This window comes from Bubalus bubalis, chromosome 17 (genome assembly GCF_019923935.1).
Source record: "Bubalus bubalis isolate 160015118507 breed Murrah chromosome 17, NDDB_SH_1, whole genome shotgun sequence".
NCBI classification, from domain to species: Eukaryota; Metazoa; Chordata; class Mammalia; order Artiodactyla; family Bovidae; genus Bubalus; species Bubalus bubalis.
This window is the reverse complement of record NC_059173.1, coordinates 32,726,981-32,745,618: the sequence shown is the minus strand read 5'-3', so window position 1 is coordinate 32,745,618 and position 18,638 is coordinate 32,726,981. Positions and strand designations below refer to the sequence as shown.

At 42.8% G+C, this 18,638-nt stretch overlaps 1 protein-coding gene across 11 annotated transcripts in view; it reads right to left on the bottom strand.

Annotated features, from left to right (window-relative positions):
- The window catches only part of RAPGEF2 (Rap guanine nucleotide exchange factor 2), a 273,080-nt gene that overhangs the window by 188,110 nt on the left and 66,332 nt on the right, over positions 1-18,638 (bottom strand). For all 11 annotated transcript variants that reach the window (XM_045163133.1, XM_045163134.1, XM_045163135.1 and 8 more), the window contains exon 2: positions 953-1,023. In XM_045163133.1, the coding sequence (XP_045019068.1) occupies positions 953-1,023 (71 nt within the window). The remainder of the gene's footprint in view (positions 1-952; positions 1,024-18,638) is intronic.

Sequence of the window (18,638 nt, the reverse complement as noted above, 5' to 3'; positions counted from 1 at the left end):
ATGAAAATTTCACACTTTAGAAATTATCCTCGCTTTAATTTGAGCCATCTTCTAAATTCCCAATGGTTTGGCCCTTTCTAATAAAACTTGACTGAATTTTTAAACACTTAACCTACAATCTATTTTAAATGATTTTCATTAAAAATTTAATTTTAGAAGTATTCAATCCTCTTGATATGTTTTTCAATTAACAACTAAATATGAAATTGACATGCTCAAAAATTAATTAGTGTTTAAAGAGTAAAAGGGAAATACATAGAAAAAGTATTCCTTTCATAATTAAAAACTGCTGGTATCAAAAGTATCTGGAGATGGAGGAAACAGAATTTTCCCATAACTTCCTAGTTGGTGTTTACGTGCAATCCATCTTCCCAAGATCCTTTCTTTTCTGTTCCAGTTAATCACTAGATTATACAAGATGTTTTGATCTTTTAGTATAAGCCCAGATAACCATAAATAAGGCTGATGTGTTGCTGTACAAGAGATGTGATGAGATTTTTACGAGTGGACACGCATAAAACCAACTATGGTATAAAGTGAGTTTCCCAGAAACGGGCAGACAACTTAATGCAATAAATATATTCCATACAAAGACCTAAAACAGCGAACTGAGTCATTCTCTGAACACTTAAAAACATTCTGCTTTCATATGTATCTGAGTGCTAAGAAATTGATTTTTATTTACCAGGGTGGCAAACAATGCTCCTTCAGTGTATTCGCCAACTGGTGTTTATTACTTTAGGTGAGGAGATGGACAGGAAGGAGAGAGGTGATCACTCTGGCAGAAATGTCAAAAATTACCACATGGATGTAAAACTTACAAGGCCAAGTACAGAGGCCAGATGAGGCAGAGTGTTCAGAAGTAAGTTACCTTTAATCCCACTTCTACAGGATAATAAATGATCATATCAAATTCTAGCGTCCCACTGTTATTCATCTTAGATTGACTTACCTAAGCTGATGCTCTCTCAGGTTGGACAAGGCTTCCATCCCGTGTAAATAGGAATACACTATTTCCAGATCCTGTTTGAAAAAAAGACAGGAATTATTAGACTTGTCAGGAAAAGAGGCTTCTAAAATAAGTCATTATATTTACAGACCAAATTAAAGATAGCTTTTTTCAAATACAAGTTTTTTAGACATCAAAAATCACATTTATATTAAGAGAAATCCTGGGCCTACACAATGTCATCCATCACAGCTGCCTTTGGGAAACGTACAAAGGCCATAAAAATATAAATGACACTGGCTCAAAGTTATGAAAATAAATTCCTCATAAATTGTTACCAATTATTTTCTGGCTTTAACAGTAAAATATCAAAGGTAAGGTTTTAATTGTAAAGTATAAGTATTTGCCAATTCAGTCATTATTTTCTTAATTAATGCATGTTACTTCATGCCTACATTTAAAGATGAGCATGAATCCAATTTTTCTTTCCAATTCTTACCAAGTGACGTTTCTTACATACAGAAATATTTAAATTTAAATATTCTTCTTAAAAAAGAGACACATGCCTTGTTTTTCCAGATCATGTTACAATACATAGAAAAGAGTCCTAGTAATTCATGAAAGTTTAAAACAGGTAAATAATCCTGTTTATATTGATTTACATGACTAGCCAGCAAGGAACCAGCATTTTTTTTTAAATTGTGGTACAGTTGATGTAAAATATTATGTAAGTCTTAGATGTACATGAGTTAGTATTTTAAGACTCCAATGAATAGCAGCTTCTGATCTCAAGAATATGAATAGATATTTACTCCTCCTCCAAATCTTGGCCAAAATCTAAAACAAACATATTTTTAAATATCTGTAAAATTATCCTCTTCCTTTTTAAAACAAAAGCCCTATTGAGATATTCACACTTTTTTTCTGGTGGGAGACCACAGGAAGGTAGGGGGTGCAAAAACCTCTACCCCCACCCCACACTGAGGCTACACCTCCTTCTAAAGAGTCGCTGTAAGCAGGCCCAGAGGTTCTCAGACATGTTAGAACTCAAGATTTATCGCTTGTGAATAATTCCATGGTTTGTTTTTGTCAAACACCACCATAATTCCTGGCATTTTACCACCCAAAAAACCACCCGATAACCATTAGTACTCTCTCCCCATCCTCCCTTTCCCTAGGTCCTGGCAAGCATTAATCTGTTTTGTGCCTACGGAATTGCCTATTCTGGACATTTCGTGTAAATGGAATCTCACAATGGAATACATGCTCTTTTGTGACTGGCTTCTTTCTCTTGGCCTAATACCTTCAGGGTTCATCTACGCTGCAGCAGGTAATGATACTTTCCTTTGTATTGCAAAATAATATTCCACGGTAGACAGATGCCACATTTTGTTTATCCATTCATCAGCTGATGGACATTTGGGCTTTCCCTGCTTTATGACTGGCATGAATAATGCTGTTATCAACTCTCATGCATACATTTCTGCTTGCACACCTGTCTTTAGTTCTCATGGGAATGTATATACCTGGAGCAGAACTGCTCATTCATAAGATAACGCTTGTCTTTAGCTTGTTTACCTAAGTGGCTACGTCACTTATAATCCTATCAGCAGGGTCTGAGGACTCTGATTTCTCCACATACATCCTTGCCAACACTAATGTCTGTCTTTTCTGTTTTAGCCTTCCAAGGCGCGTTTGAAGGTGCTGATTCGTATTTCCCTAATGACAATTTTCCATGTGCTTACTGGCCATTTATACGTTTTTGGGTAAATATCTACTCAATTCTTTGTTCACTTTTTAATTGGGCTATTTGTCTTCATCACTGCATGTTAAGGATTCTTTGTGCATCCTGGATAGAGGCCCTTTCCAGATACATTATTGGGTAACATTCTCTCCCTTTCAGTGGGCTGGCATTTCACTTTCTTGGATCACTAGTGACCTTTGAAGCACAGGGTTTTTAATTCTGATGAAGTTCAACTTACCTACTCTTTTGTTGTGTATGTTTTTATAGTCAGATTTAAGAAACATCTGATCCAAGGTCACAAAGATTTAAGATATTTGCTTCTACATAGAGTTTCTTCTTCTACAGTCATAGCTCTTATGTTTAAGTCTATACTCCATTTTTAATTATTTTAATTATTTTAGTTATTTTACATATAAGTAAGGTAAGCATTCAACTTCATTCTTTTACACGTAGATATCCAGTTATCCTATCATCCTCTGTTGAAACACACTATTGTTCCCCCAGTGAACTGTATCGCTACCCTTGCTGAAGATCAAAGGATCACAAATGTCAGTATTTATGTCTGTACTCATGGCAACCCACTCCAGCACTCTTGCCTGGAAAATCCCATGGACAGAGGAGCCTGGTAGGCTGCAGTTCATGGGGTCGCGAAGAGTCGGACATGACTGAGCGACTTCACTTTCACTCTTTACTTTCATGCATTGGAGAAGGAAATGGCAACCCACTCCAGAGTCCTTGCCTGGAGAATCCCAGGGGCGGCAGAGCCTGGTGGGCTGCCGTCTCTGGGGTCGAACGGAGTCAGACACGACTGAAGTGACTTAGCAGCAGCAGCATGTCTGTACTCTGAGATCTATTCCATTGGTCTACAAGTCCGTCCTCATGCCAGAACCACATAAGATCTCATTTATGCAGCTTTGGAGCAAGTGTGAAATCAGAAATTGTCAATGTTTCAACCTTATTCTAGTTTCTTGGGTACATGTGAATTTTAGAATCAGCTTGTAAATCTCTGCAGAAAAGCCAGCTTTAAAAAGGATTGCAATGAAACTAAAGATCAATTCAGGTAATGTTGCTCCTGTAACAATATTAAGTCTCCTAATCCATGACATGGGATGTTTTTCCCTTTACTTAGGTCTTCCTTAATTTCTTTCAACAATGTTCTGTACTTTTCATTGCACAAATCTTGTACTACATCGGTTAAATTTAATCCTCTGTCTCGGGTAAGAAAAAATTTTTGTAACCTTAAGGGTACCTTTGAGAACAATTCAAACTATGCGTGCAATTAGATTTCATACATTAAGGGCCCAGATAACGGATAATGATTGACAGAATAAACTAGGCAAGGAAATTAAAACCTTTCTAAGAGGATTCCAAGAAGATTTTAGAACAATATTATGATGTGCTGGGGGTGGGGGTGGAGGGAAGACCTCATTTATGATTCTCAATTGCCCCAATTTAAAACTTTTCAATACAGAAAATTTAAAGTAGCACCTTCTGATGGTAAACTTTCAGATAAAGTGATGGACTTTTATTTTATTCATCTGTAGCTTTATTTACCACAAATCTTATGAAAGCTATTTATAGACTGAAATCTACATGTAGACCTAAAAATTCAATACAAATAAGAAAGCTAAAACAAAACCATCCCCACTATCCAGTCCTAAACCCCTTCCTACCCCAATCATGCCAATTTTGTGCCGGTAGGAAAAGCCAATACAAATGTCTCAAATAATGAGTTTTCTTTAATCCTCATAATGGAAAGGCCTTCTGAATAATGCTAAGGTTCACATTCTATTTTATGTATTATAAATGTGTGTGCTTCTGCAGTCCTTAAATAGTAACAGAGAAACTACCCTCCCATTTCTGAAGAGTTTATAATCTGAGTCTAACACGAATGTCTGACATTTTTTTCACTGAAATATTGATCAGCCTGTTATAAGCTGCCCAAGGCCCATAGTACTTCTAACAGGCAAGACTATTTACATTCATTAACCCTAATCAGGCACATACATTTACACTGAAAAAGTCTATTTAGCAAAGGAGTAGAAAGAAATAGGATTTTTCAAAAGTGCAGATCTCTGGGTCAGGAAGATCCCCTGGAGAAAGGAACAGGCTACCCACTCCAGTATTCTTGCCTGAAGAATTCCATGGACGGAGGAGTCTGGTGGGCTACAGATCATGGAGTCGCAAAGGGTCAGATGACGTCCAGGGTTTCCTCTATTACTCTAAGAGTGAGTCTAAGAAAAGAAACTTGTGTCACATGGTCTGTGCCTCAAAAGCTTGGAAACTCCAGGACAGACACCATGTTTCCACACGAAGCTGTCACAGGGAAGGCCGTTTCATCTAGCTGGAATTAGATGATTTGACCGAGAGTCCACCTCAACCTGAGATCTCTTCTCTGTAACTAACAGTCAGTGTAACACTGACGTCTGCAGGCAACGAGTAAGTTGATGTAATGTTTCGCTTGTGACCAGCACAGGTTTGGGTGAGTCGGAAAGTTTAGGAAAAGGCATCAGGAAATCTCTGGTCTCAGACTCCCAGGGATGAAAGACAATGAGCAGAGAGGAGCCACAGGGATTCAGACTAAGAAAGGGGAAAGCTGCTGGTAGCCAGGCTTCCATCAACACAGAGCCCAAGAGCCAAAGACTAGGTTTACTAGAGATGAGGGATTGCAGGGGACTTAAAGACACTGAAATCAGGCAAAAAGGAAGACAGGTTTTCTTCTCCTCTCCTAGGAGCAAGGTGGGCTGGGTGGTATTTTGAAATAGGCAATGTGGTCTTTTCTTTCTTATCAATTTCTTCTACCCTTTCCCCAGATGTCCAGTGACCTGAATCACCCCCACCCTCAGTCTAGGTCCCCCACGCTAGTCTACAAGCTATCAAGAGAAGACCTGAAGCACATGTGAGTGATCAGAGGGGTCTTGTATCTTCCCAGGGGAACTATTGGTCGACGTCTACATTTCCACAGTCCAGATAAATCTGCAGGTGGTCGGAAGTTTCAGAAATGAAATACACTGGGGCGTGAGGGACAAGACCCAGGGATCCAGGCTCTGCCGGGAGCCCCCTCACCCCTCAGCACCTGCCCCTCACACTTCCCCCACTTTTCACGCAGAGGTTTCAACCCTCATCACTCCTTCAGGGTTGGCCTTTGCCAAAATAACCTATGAGCTGGTACACGGAACTGCCTTCACCCAGCAAGGAAACAAACAGGCATATGGGCAGGTGCTGAAGAGACTTACTGCTCAAACCAATCACAGACCTGCCACATGGATGGCATCTCAGAGCAAACTCCCTCGTAAGAGGAACAAGGAAACACATGCCCTTCCAGGACTTACATTCGTGGATGCTTTTTTTTCCCGTTTCTACACAAAGAAACATTCAGAGTGAAGTTTCAACAACCTTGACTATAGAGAAAAAATTCTGGAGCCTTACATCACCTGAAATACTCCAACTGTCATTTGTCAATAAACCATGATTTGCAAACAACCTTCTAACCTCCCATTACACTTCCCATGACAAAATCCACATAACCACTGCTATTTTAAAAGGCCCTCAAAAATATAAGTGATCCTCCCCCCACAAAATTCTCTAGTCTTAGACACAAACAGGAACATGTTGCTTAAACCAGGAAGCAGCATTTTTCCAACAATAGATCTTTTCAAGGAAGGACATCCTTTTTTTCAAAAATAGATGTTATTTGAAAGCAACGAAAAGTCATAAAACTGCTATAGCCCTGTAGACAAGAACACTGATGGACGGACAGGAATGCAGTATTCCATGAAAAAGACTTTTTTTGGCCCCAAACATAAACCATGTATCAAACCCAGAAGTATTCTCTAAGTCAGAGGTACTCAACCTTCTGGTCAGTAGGGTCGAGTTTCGTGGAAGACAATTTTTCCACAGACTGGGGCAGGGGGAATGGTTCGGGGGGTATGGTTCAGACAGTAATGAGAGTGATGGGGAGCTGCAGATGAAGCCCCACTCACCTTGCCCACAGCTCACCTCCTGCTGTGCAGCCTGTTCTTAAAATCTGACCTCGGGGTTGGGGATCCCTGCTGTAGGTCACTGAGGAGAATGACTGCTCACAACCTAAGGAATCCTCTTGCTCAGAGTCTGTAAACACAACCCAGGGCCAACGTGAAGAAGTCAGGAAAGCTTTCCACGTCGTGGACACCTTCTCTGGTACCTCCTAAGAGACTCGCTCAGGAGGGAATCAGCCTCAGAGCAAACTTAAGATTCACCAGAACTAGGTTTTAACTCCCCTTGTTTACCAGCATGAGGACTGGGTAAGCACTAAGAGTGTATTTTAACATGACCTTTGAAGAGCTGAGAGAGGAGACCATCCCTCACCTTTCCTGTCCTCCTCCTCCACAGATGCTCTGCAAATGGAAGCCTCCTCCACAGATGCTCTGCAAATGGAGTGGGCGGGAGGGGGAGGAGGTTTGCTACACTCTACTATGAGAAACAATATATCCTTCTCCTTTAAAGTGAGTTCTTATTTCATATATGAAGCTACATATTTGAACCAGAATCACAAGTAAGGTACAACCTTCCAGTTAGTTATAAGATCAATTTACGAGGTAAGGTTGATTCCTTTAAAAATACTGCATCTCAATCATCACAGGAACTAAGGCCAAGACCACGCTCGAGCTCAAGGCCCACACGGTGAACCGCCTGCCAGCCTCTCAGGACCAGAGACTGCAGTGCTGATAAGGCCAAGACCACGCTCGAGCTCAAGGCCCACACGGTGAACCGCCTGCCAGCCTCTCAGGACCAGAGACTGCAGTGCTGAGAAGGCCAAGACCACGCTCGAGCTCAAGGCCCACACGGTGAACCGCCTGCCAGCCTCTCAGGACCAGAGACTGCAGTGCTGAGAAGGCCAAGACCACGCTCGAGCTCAAGGCCCACACGGTGAACCGCCTGCCAGCCTCTCAGGACCAGAGACTGCAGTGCTGAGAAGGCCAAGACCACGCTCGAGCTCAAGGCCCACACGGTGAACCGCCTGCCAGCCTCTCAGGACCAGAGACTGCAGTGCTGACCCACCGCTCTCTGTTGCCAAGACAACGAGGTACTGCATCTTTCCAGCCTTAGACCACCAGCAAGGAATTACAGTTCTGTCCTGCACAATAATGACAAAGAGGTTAAAAGCCAAACTATGCAAGGCTCAAGCTCCCGGCCACAGCCAGGAGGTGGAGGACCGAAGTTGGGGGGACATCTGCTGGCTTTGCTGTGTCTACCCACACCAGGGTAAGCTTAAAAGTTTTACCTAGCAGAAGCCATGGTTCTCTAACTAAAACATTTAAAAACCACCCTTGGAAGGTAATGAAAAGAACATGTGCTCTGGTGTCCTCCTCCCCATTGCTGCGAAGGCCTGCAACCCTGGATGTGTTACTGAGACACTATTTGCATACCAGCATAAAGGTCATCTGGAGGAAGGTATGACAATCCACTCCAGTATCCTTGCCTAGAGAATCCCATGGACAGAGGAGCCTAGCGGGCTACAGTCCATGGGGTCACAAAGAGTCAGACAGGACTGAAGTGACTGGGCACACGTGCATGCATGACTCTTCTTGACTGGGTCATATGACGAAAAGACATATAGCTTCATAATGACACATGGCACATACAGACCCTTGGGAAGCAGGGCAGCTGATTCCATGACCTGTGAGATTTGCAGAAAGGCAGGCACACAGTAACATCAAGAATTACAAACTTTTAAATACTACCAAAACTTATATACTTTAGAATTTGTATATATCAATGCATCCTTTTCATATGTTTATCTGGCCAAAAAATAAGTCAAATTAATTATTTATAAAACATGCAAAGGGCCCCTGGATGACCAGATGTATTAATCCAGCTTTTATACAATGGATAGTATAAAGGGAGCCGACCAGCCTCAGAGCACAGACCTGCCTGCGCTTTTCGAGCCTGTCACCACCTGCTCCCAAAGCCCCCCAGGCTGGCTTCCCAATAAAGTCCCCACCAACAGTCTTTGCACCCCTCCCATACAGATAGCTGGCAGGGTGGGGCCCAGCCTAACACAGAGTCCCTCGAACACACTGGCCCTCCCTCACCCCTGGGAAAGTGTCCTACAACTCTACCCACCGGCAGCAGGGACTGCTTCATGAGCCACCCACATGGGCCCCCACGTGAGATCTGTGCAGCCACTTTATATTTCATCTCCGTCAGAGAAGAAACACCTCAAAGTCACTGTTTCACATGTTGTTCTAATCTCTGCGTCTAGCAACATGCTGTGCCGCAAAGAAGGAACAGGGCCACACTCCTGCAGAGCCGATGGTATCCATGACCTGCACACATGGTGAGCTCAACCCCGGGGAGTAACTGGGACAAAGGGCAGGGGAAAAGCTGTTCTCAGCCCCTGTACCCAGACAGGCTGAGGCAATTCTGCATGTGGCCACCAGAGGGCAGAGAGGACTAGCAGGTCTTCACGGCCTTACACACCTAAGTAGGAGATGGATCTTTACATCATCCCTTAGGGTTGTGCAGAGACCACGACCATCCTTTCTCCTCTGTCCCTAAAGAAAGGGCATGGGGGATGGGAGACAGGCCCACCAGCACTCTTGATAAAATCATTTCATTTCTATCATCCCCAGGAGGAAAAAGTCATATTTTAAACCTGTCCTCGACCCCAACCCCTCACAACTTGGTAAAGCACCAGAGCCTTTAAAACAAAAATATTCCAACTGTGATAACTGCCTGTCATCACATACTTCAGGGAAATGTTCCGGAAAAATCCATGGTGGACTGTTATGATTTTGAGTAAAACTTTTTTTTTTTGACTGTGTTATAATAAGTTTTGTGGACTTCCCTGGTGGCTCAGACGGTAAAGCATCTGCCTACAATGCGGGAGACCGGGTTCGATCCCTGGGTCAGGAAGATCCCCTGGAGAAGGAAATGGCACCCCACTCCAGTACTCTTGCCTGGAAAATCCCATGGACGGAAGATCCTGGTAGGCTACAGTTCATGGGGTCACAAAGAGTTGGACACGACTGAGTGACTTCACTTTCACTTAATCAGTTTATTACAGTGTTGTAAAATACTTGTAAAATATCAATAGGAGAAACTGTGAGGGGATATATGAGAACTCTTTGTACCAGCCTCTCAACTTTTCTGTAAACCTAAAACTGTTCTAAAAATAAAGTACTTTTAATTAATTTTTATTGGAGTATAGTTGATTTATAAGTTTGTGTTAGTTTCTGCTATACGGCAAAGTGATTCAGTAAACTTTGTTCTTAAATAGCAATTTCAACCTAAATCTTATGAAGGCTGTTTCTGAGTTTACTATAACTTACACCCAAAAGGAAGACCATGCCCCAGAGCTGCGATTTCATTCAAATTCACAAGTCAAAACGCAGGAAAATCTGTGGTTATATTCCAGTCATCTACAACTCGGTTTGGAGGCATTTCTTCAGCCCTGGACTCTTGAGCAACTGCATCTGTTTAAGACAGGCAGATAAGGAATTCTAGAAGTAAAAGATACTGATTTAAGTTATTGCGTTTGTCCAAAACTACCTCAAGGGTTCTTTAGAGCTTTTAAAAAAATAAGAGTTTTTGAATAGTTCCTAAACTTCACACAGAAGTAATTCTAAGGTAATTACCTTTTGAATTAACCATGAAAATTACAAAAGAGACCTCAGAGTTAGGCCGAGCACACCCTTGCCCCATGCTTCCTCTGCTTCCAGGTGGCAGGGAGCCCAAAGTGTCACATTTCAGGGGAGGTGAGCTGAAGAAGGCAGAAAAGTACTTCCTAAATTCTAAGAAGCAGTGGAAGTACCACATCATCCTCAAAGTTTATCTCTTATTGAAGAAAACCTAAGAGTTAAATGATTCAGCAACAACCGCCAACCCGCGGTAGTCTTTATGCTCCTAAATGAGCAGAGTTATGTTAAGCAACTTAGACACCCATCACACACTGCGTCCATTGCCCTGTCCCAGGGGAAAACAGCCATGGAAGTAAGTATTGTTTTTGAGGATTAAAATTTCTCACTGTGTGTGTGTGTGTCACTCAGTCGTGTCCAATTCTTTGTGATAACAGAGATTGTAGCTCACCAGGCTCCTCTGGCCATGGGATTCTCCAGGCAAGAATACCAGAGTGGGTTGCCATTCCCTTCTCCAGGGAATCTTCCAAACCCAGGGATCAAACCCAGGTCTCCTGAATTGCAGGTGGATTCTTTACCATCTGAGCCACCAGGAAAGCCCAAAATTCCTCATTAGAAAAATCAATAATGGTAACTAAAAACTCATCCTGGGGACAGATAAGAAAAATATCAAGTGGCTAAATCACAGAGTCAGTATGAGCTTCAGAGCTGATCTTTCCCCTTCAGAACAATGCCCATGACCAAGCCGACAGCTCCCTGGAATTCACATCTCTCAGGCAGCGAGAACAAACATCAAAACAGATCTTTTGAAGTAACTCTTATTTTAATCTCTCAGACTGCAAAATATGTAGTCAAATGTTAACTGCCCATGTATATAGATTAACACTCTAGAAAATGATTTGCCATGAACCGAATGCCAGCCTGGCTTTTGTTCTCTGTGAATAAGTGAGCAGGTAGTGAATGAGCACATTTTAAGTTAACATTTAAAATGTTGATTAAGTACAACTGAAAAGGTAAATCAGCTGTACACACACATGCACACAATGCCCCCAATTCATACAAAATGATTCCTGGACCATCTTCCATTTCTCTTTTTTTTTTAAAGGAGCTATACATGCCCCCTGTGCCCAGTCCTCCTCTAAGGACACAGTTAAAACCTTGGGCCCGGGGTGGCACTCTTTCCCAGGGATGGTCTGGCTCCGATTAAGCCCTGCAGAAAACGAGCTGGTGTGGGGTGGGAGGGGGGCCACGGCCCACTGAAAACCTGGCAACAGGGGCCCAGAGCTGCAGAACCACCCTCAGGACGCCTCCAGGTCCAAAGACAACCTAACTGCAGACGACCGGGCCAATGTCAGCATCCCCACAGCGGTGGGTTCACACAGTCCTGGGAAAACAAAAGCCAAGCGGAACAGGTCACCGAGGACACACAGGCTCTCCGCAGAAAGGAAGCGCTTCCGAATGAAAGCAGGTTTTAAATATAGAAAACCTCATTGCTGCCATTTTTCTAGGACAAAAGACAAAAATAATTGGACATCTGTTTTTCCCATCTTGAATGTTTTACCAAGGAGTCAACCACCACGAGTGTTACTTATTCTCAAACTTCTCTGTTTCTCAGGAGGACAGGAGAAGCACACAGAAATATTCTGCGGACACGGTTAAAGCTTCCCAACTCTGTTCATCAGAAACGAACTAAATGCTAAAGACATTTTAGGTACCGCTCAAAACTGATCTCTTTCAGATCTGTCCATATGAGATGAAGTGGCTGGGTGAGGGGAAGTTTAACCATCCCATCAGATAAACACTAGGGGCGGGGGGCGGGGTGGGGGCACAGTTACAAAAAAGGAAGTGCATTACTAGACTGCAGAGAAGACATAAGGACTAGTAAACATATATATAAAACACCGCTAATGGAGTGCTCCTTTAGAAAGAACCACAGCCGTAATTTCTGAAGCATCCTGCCTCTCAATGATGTTTCAAACTTTCCTTGGACACTAACGTCTAATATCTTTATCTTACATCTGTCCTACCTCCCACAACTGTACAGGGGGTACCACCCACACCTGACAGCTTAAATCTGCAGATGTGTCCACTTAAATCTATATGATGGACTCCATCACGTTCATAATTAAGCAGCATAAATCAAGAGACCTTTGGCCGTCACAACAGCAATGCGCGCTCGCTCGCTCGCTCTTAAACACACACACACACAGAGCCCTTTGGCCATCATTACCAAGATGCTCCAGAAACCAGAAGGAGGAAAAGAGCCCTTGGTGAATTCAGTTACCACAGAGGAGCCATTACAGCCAGAAGGGGAATGAGAAGGAAGGCAAAAGGGGCCCTCACCCCCACATTTCCTAAACTACATTCATAACCCAGAATGGCTGGCACTGAGATCAAAGCAACAAAGGGCAGATGGGTTTGCTGACCAGCTACTTCATCCCAGAACTAGAACATCCCCGTAGAAAGAAGGAAATGGAGGCTGTGAAATTTCCTTTTCCAGATAAAGGACAAATTTCAAAGAGGCCCAGTGAAGGGGTTCCAAACATAGGTCCATAGCAAAGTTTTCACCAGCATTTGGCAAAGTGAAAGAACAAAGACGCTGCATGAGATTCTTGATGAGCTGAAGGTACCTAACTTACAGAGCTCAGTGGTCCAGTGGTTAAAAACTCACCCTGCAATGCAGGGGATGCAGATGTGATCCCTGGCCAGGGAACTAAGATTCCACATGCCATGGAGCAACTAAGCCCACATGCCACAACCAGAGTCCGTGCGTCACAAGGAAAAGAGCCTGCATGACACCACGAGGATCCTGTGTGCCCCAACTAAGGCCCGACCAACACGGCCAAATAAATAAATATAATTTTTAATTTTTAAAAAATAAAGAGCTTGACTTTTGGGGAAGATCATACCATTTTTTTGCTTTTATAATGTCATCCTTTGAAATCATATTGATACGAGATGATACAACTCATTGCTTTGTCTAGTATCACTAGTACAAGAAATTTTCTATAATTGCCCACATTATGTTGGCACCTCAATTTCTGAGTGGTGGTCAGGAAGATCAAGGGTCTGATTCATGAAATCCAAGAACCTGGGGCACCCACCTAAGAGCTTGCTAAATGTGGGGATGAGAAGTGACTGCAAAGTCCCCGAATTATTCACTTTTTCCAGCTCTCATTCTCAAAACTTTCCGGAGAAAAAGCACTCTAGGCATTTTGACCCTCCCCCAAAGAGACCCTGCCTCCAATACATTTTTATTAAAGAAACCTCTAACATTATAATCTTCTGGTGGAATACTGGGCCTTCAAGCAGAATGGAAAATTTGCAGAAAACATGGCAAGATGCTCTGGGCAGGGCAGGGGGCTGTGGTGAGCCTGCAGGCACCTCTCCCCTGGCTTGGCTGAGTGACTGGTCAGAGCCAGCCCCAGCCTGGCTCTGCACCCTCAGCAGCCACTCAGCCTCTCTGGCTGTTTGCTCACCTGCAAGGTGGACATAGTGACAGTATCTGAATGAAGATTTTCGCAAGGCGCTGAGGGCAGCACCCTGCATAGAACAGGCACCTTTCTGAGCACCGGCTACTATTTTTATTACTCCATTTTGAAGGGCAATGATGGAAATCTTAAGACAGTCAGGTGCCACAGGGTGGAGGACGCAAGCTGCAGAGACCTCTGAGGGATGTGCTTGGAACAGCACTGGAGTTTTTCCTTTTTGTTTTCTCTGGGAATTTCTCGTTTCAGAGTAAAACACAATGCTGCAAGTTCAATGATACAGAGCTTAAGAAGCAGCAAATGAATGGACTTGAAAATAAAGAATCCTAAACAAAGTTGTATTTTTCCTAACACCAATGATGACTTCTATTTAGTTCCAGGTTTCAACAGAGACTAGGGGGAGAGATGATCCTAAAATCTGGTTTGTTTAGATGTCACCCCTCCCCGGCTCACAGACAAGCCAAGGCATGGAAGATCCGCTCTGCACAGCCCCGCCTGGGTGCGGACCTGGAGATGCGAAGATGGTACCATACAACCCTGGTCCTCAAAGACACACTCATCCATACAGAACAGATGACTGCTGAGGACCTAGTGCACAGCACAGGGAACTCTACTCCACATCCTGTGATAAATCATCACAGAAAAGAACAGGAAAAAGAATGGATACATGTATATGTATAAACGAATCACTGTGCCTGAAACTCACACAACACTGTAAATCAACTATACTCCAATAAAAACTTAAGGAGAAAAAAAAACCAGGATAATCAACAAAGAATTGTTAAGTCGCTAAGTTGTGTCAGACTCCTTACGACTCCACAGACTATAGCACGCCAGGCTCCTCTGTCCTGCACTACCTCCCAGAGTTTGCTCAAATTTATATCCATTGAGTTGGTAATGCCATCCAACCATCTCATCCTTTGCCACTCTCTTCTCCTTCTCCAACAAACAATTAGAAATAAGAAAAAAAAAAGTCACTCCGTCTATAAAAGCAGATAAAACTCCCTCACAGACAACTACAATGTGAGACAGAAATTCACTTAAAAGTCATGAGCATCAGAAAACGAACTTTCTAACTCCCAACTTCAACAAATGCTCTCTGCCAACCCACCATCACTGCCAGCTGTTCATCAGAAGGTTTATCTGAGGACTTCCCTGATGGTTCAGTGGTTGGGGTTCTATCCCTGGTCCAGGAAGATCCCACATGTAACTAGAGTAGTCCCCACTCTCTCCAATTAGAGAAAGCCCAGCTCAGCAAAAAATAAATAACTTAAAAAAATGGTAATAATAAAGTTTATCTGAATCACATCACACACATGCGCCTGGGGGCCCGGAACCCTCACACATGTACGATGTGAGCTAAGGACACCAGAAATCCTAAGTATCTGTAACCTCACTCTTTACAACTTGCCATCAGGTACCCACCACGCACAGGAAATGTGATTAGACTCTATATTTAGCTTCAAGTCCTTTTATTACTAAAAAAAGCAGTTCATTCCCAAAGCACATTTTTATTGAGTTATTTAAATTTATTACACTTCAATAAGTAAAATATACAGCAATGCCCTGTGACAAAAAGTCAAATAAATTCGCATGCCTCTGGGGATGAACCCCAACAGAGCAGAACCACTGGCCATGCTGAACTCTGGGGCCTGGCATCTCACTGCCCTGCATCCAACCTGCTGTCAGAGCTGAGCGCCAGCGATACAATGAATTAGGGTCAGAGTCAGACAGAGGAGATGGGCAGGTAGGGGCATAAGCTCCCTCTCTGGGCACGGGCCTCACACCACCATCCACGGTCACTTCCAGCAGCTGACCATCCACAGAAGCTGCAAGTGCTTGAAGAGTATCTGTACGGCCAACAGGCACATGAAAAGATTCCCAACGTTGCTAATTATTAGAGAAATGCAAGTCAAAACCACAATAAAGTATCGCTTCACACCAGTAGAAGAGCCATCATCAAAAAGTGTTTAAATAACAGTAAATTTTTTTCTCAGCCTAAGATGCTTGTCTCCAAGATACAGAATTCTGACAGATGGTCTCTTAATACTTTGAAATTATTCCTGTCTTTGACTTCCATTATTAGAGTTAAGTAGTCTTGTGTCATTCTAACCATCATTTCTTTGTGGCTAATTTGTCTTTTTCACTGATTTCTTTTAAACTATTTACTTTGGAGATGCAATTCAAAAACTACAATGAGGTACCACCTCACATCAGCCAGAATGGCTGCCACTAAAAAGTCTACAAATAACAAATGCTGGAGAGGGTGTGGAAAAAAGGGAACCTGCCTACACTGTCGGTGGGAACGTAAATTGGTGATGCTCCTGTGGAAAACGGTATGGAGGTTTCTTTAAAAACTAAAAACAGAGCTACCATATGATCCAGCAATCCCATTCCTGGGCAGATATCCAGAAAAAACCATCACTGGAAAAGACACATGTACAACAATGTTCATTGCTTCACTATTTACAATAGGACACAGAAGAAACCTAAATGTCCATCCACACGCGTGCTAAATCGCTTCAGTCATGTCTGACTCTATGTGACTCTATGGACTGTAGCCCACCAGGCTCCTCTGTCCACAGCGATTCTCCAGGCAAGAATACTGGAATGAGTTGCCATCCCGTCCTCCCCAGAGGATCTTCCTGACTCAGGGATCAAACCCACGTCTCTTATGTTTCCTACACTGGCAGGCAGGTTCTTTACCACTAGGGCCAACTGGGTAACCCATCCATCCACAGAGGAATGGATCAAGATGTGGCACATCCATGCAATGGAATATTACTCAGACATATAAAAGAATGAAATAATGCTATTTGCAGCAACACGGATATACCTGGAGACTGTCACACAGTGAAGTCAGACAGACACAAACAGATACCATATGATATCACTTACATGTGGAATCTAAAACACAACACAAATGAACTTATCAACAAAACAGAAACAGACTCAGACACAGAACAGACCTGTGTGCCAGGGGGAGGGGGTTTGGGGGTGGAGTGGAGCGGAAGTTTAGGATTAGCAGATGCAAACTATTATAAATAGAATGGATAAACAACAAGGTCCTAATGAACGCACAGGGAACTATGTTCAATATCTTTTAATAAACCATAAAGGAAAAGAATATGACAAAGAATGTACACATGTGTGTAACTGAATCATTTTGCTATACAGTAGAAATTAACTCAGCATTGTAAATCAACCACACATCAATAATTTTTTTTAAGACTATCTAAAAACACATTCTTTTTGCATATTATCACTAGCAGTTTTTCTGAATACCCAACACCCAGAACTAAGCCTAGTGAACAAGTTGGTTCTTTGTTCCAGCAGGGACAAAAATAAAATACAATGATATGAAGTAAAGAGATAACCTAAGATGTTCACAAGAAACGGTCTAAAAATATTCTGACCAATAGCACCGGGTTTTCATACAAACTGTATCACTTGGAAATATGACAAACGCTAGGGATGACATTTAAGTGCATTAATCCCTGCCTTACTTTAAATTTCACTTCATGATAGTGAAGCCTCATTTTTAGTAGAAAAAGTTAATAAATCAAAATCAAACATGAGATATTATGGAATTCAATCTACTACATTAGACTACTTGTCCAATGTGTCATTTAAGCCTCCTGAACTCTAAAATATATGATGGATAAAGACTATCTGTTACATTTCTTATTCTTCTGGACCCAAAGCACAGTTTTATTCCTGAAGGTAATTATTAGAGGTTATTGAAGTGGCCCAAGTGTAACCTTTGAAATCCCTTGCTTCATCACGCAGGTGAGATTCTACCAGTTACATACATAGGCCTCACCCAAGAGGGGCAATTACCTTCTGAGTAGAATATTCAGTGCAAAAATCTGAAACACAGAAAACAGTCTGGTATAGCAGTAAAGTCCTGCTCACACCCCCAAACATTCATGTTGATCCTACCTCCAGTATGAGTGACCTGAGTGAAAATTAAATGTTTACAAATTTTAAAAGACCAGGGGAAAAAAAAAGGGGGGGGATGAGTACTATTTCTTCTGTACCACCTTTTGTTAGTCTTTTCTGAAAAGAGTAAGCCATCCAAGCACACACACAGAATCACACACACAACAACCACACCCCCAGGTTTTTCAACTCTCAACACCGCACTCTCCCCATCACTTCCAATTCTCTTCTTAGAAATACAGGAGCTTCTGGCCGACCATCCTTCACTTGACCTTCAAAGTCCTCACAGCAAAGCTCTGTCTCTCTGCCAGGGTTCTGGAGTGACAGGTATATCCCTTTTCTCTACTATCTGTTTATTAAACAACCTTTTGGAATCTGATCTTTGCCCTTAAGTTTGCAGAAATTCCCTTCTCTGAGATCACCAAGGATCACTTTTCAAAAAAGTAGCATTGCCTGTTCCCCCGTGCCAAGCACTGTTCTAGATGCTAGGGGTACACTCACGTACAAACCACACAAAACTCCTGACCTGTTGATAGGCAGGTCCAGTGGGAGGGAGGAGACTGACTAAGCAGTAAGAAGGCAAGACAGCAAAGGGAGGAGAGTACAGAACGGCAGGGAAGGGGCGGCACTGCCCACCCTTCCCCCGGGTCTCCAAGCCCCTCAAGGGGGCGTGAAGGCTGCACAAGTCTCCCTAAGGTCAGTACTGGGCTGGGCTCCTCTTTATAAGGCTCCTTTCACTTAGAAACGGTGCCCACTCTCAGCCTATCTTTACAAGTAACTCCTCAACCCTGAGTGTCCTTATAAAGGACCAGTCACCCCCGATCAGTTACTGGAGCGTCACTTCAAATGGCAGCTGAAATGCACACTAAATCCTCCCCCATCACCAGGACTAGCTA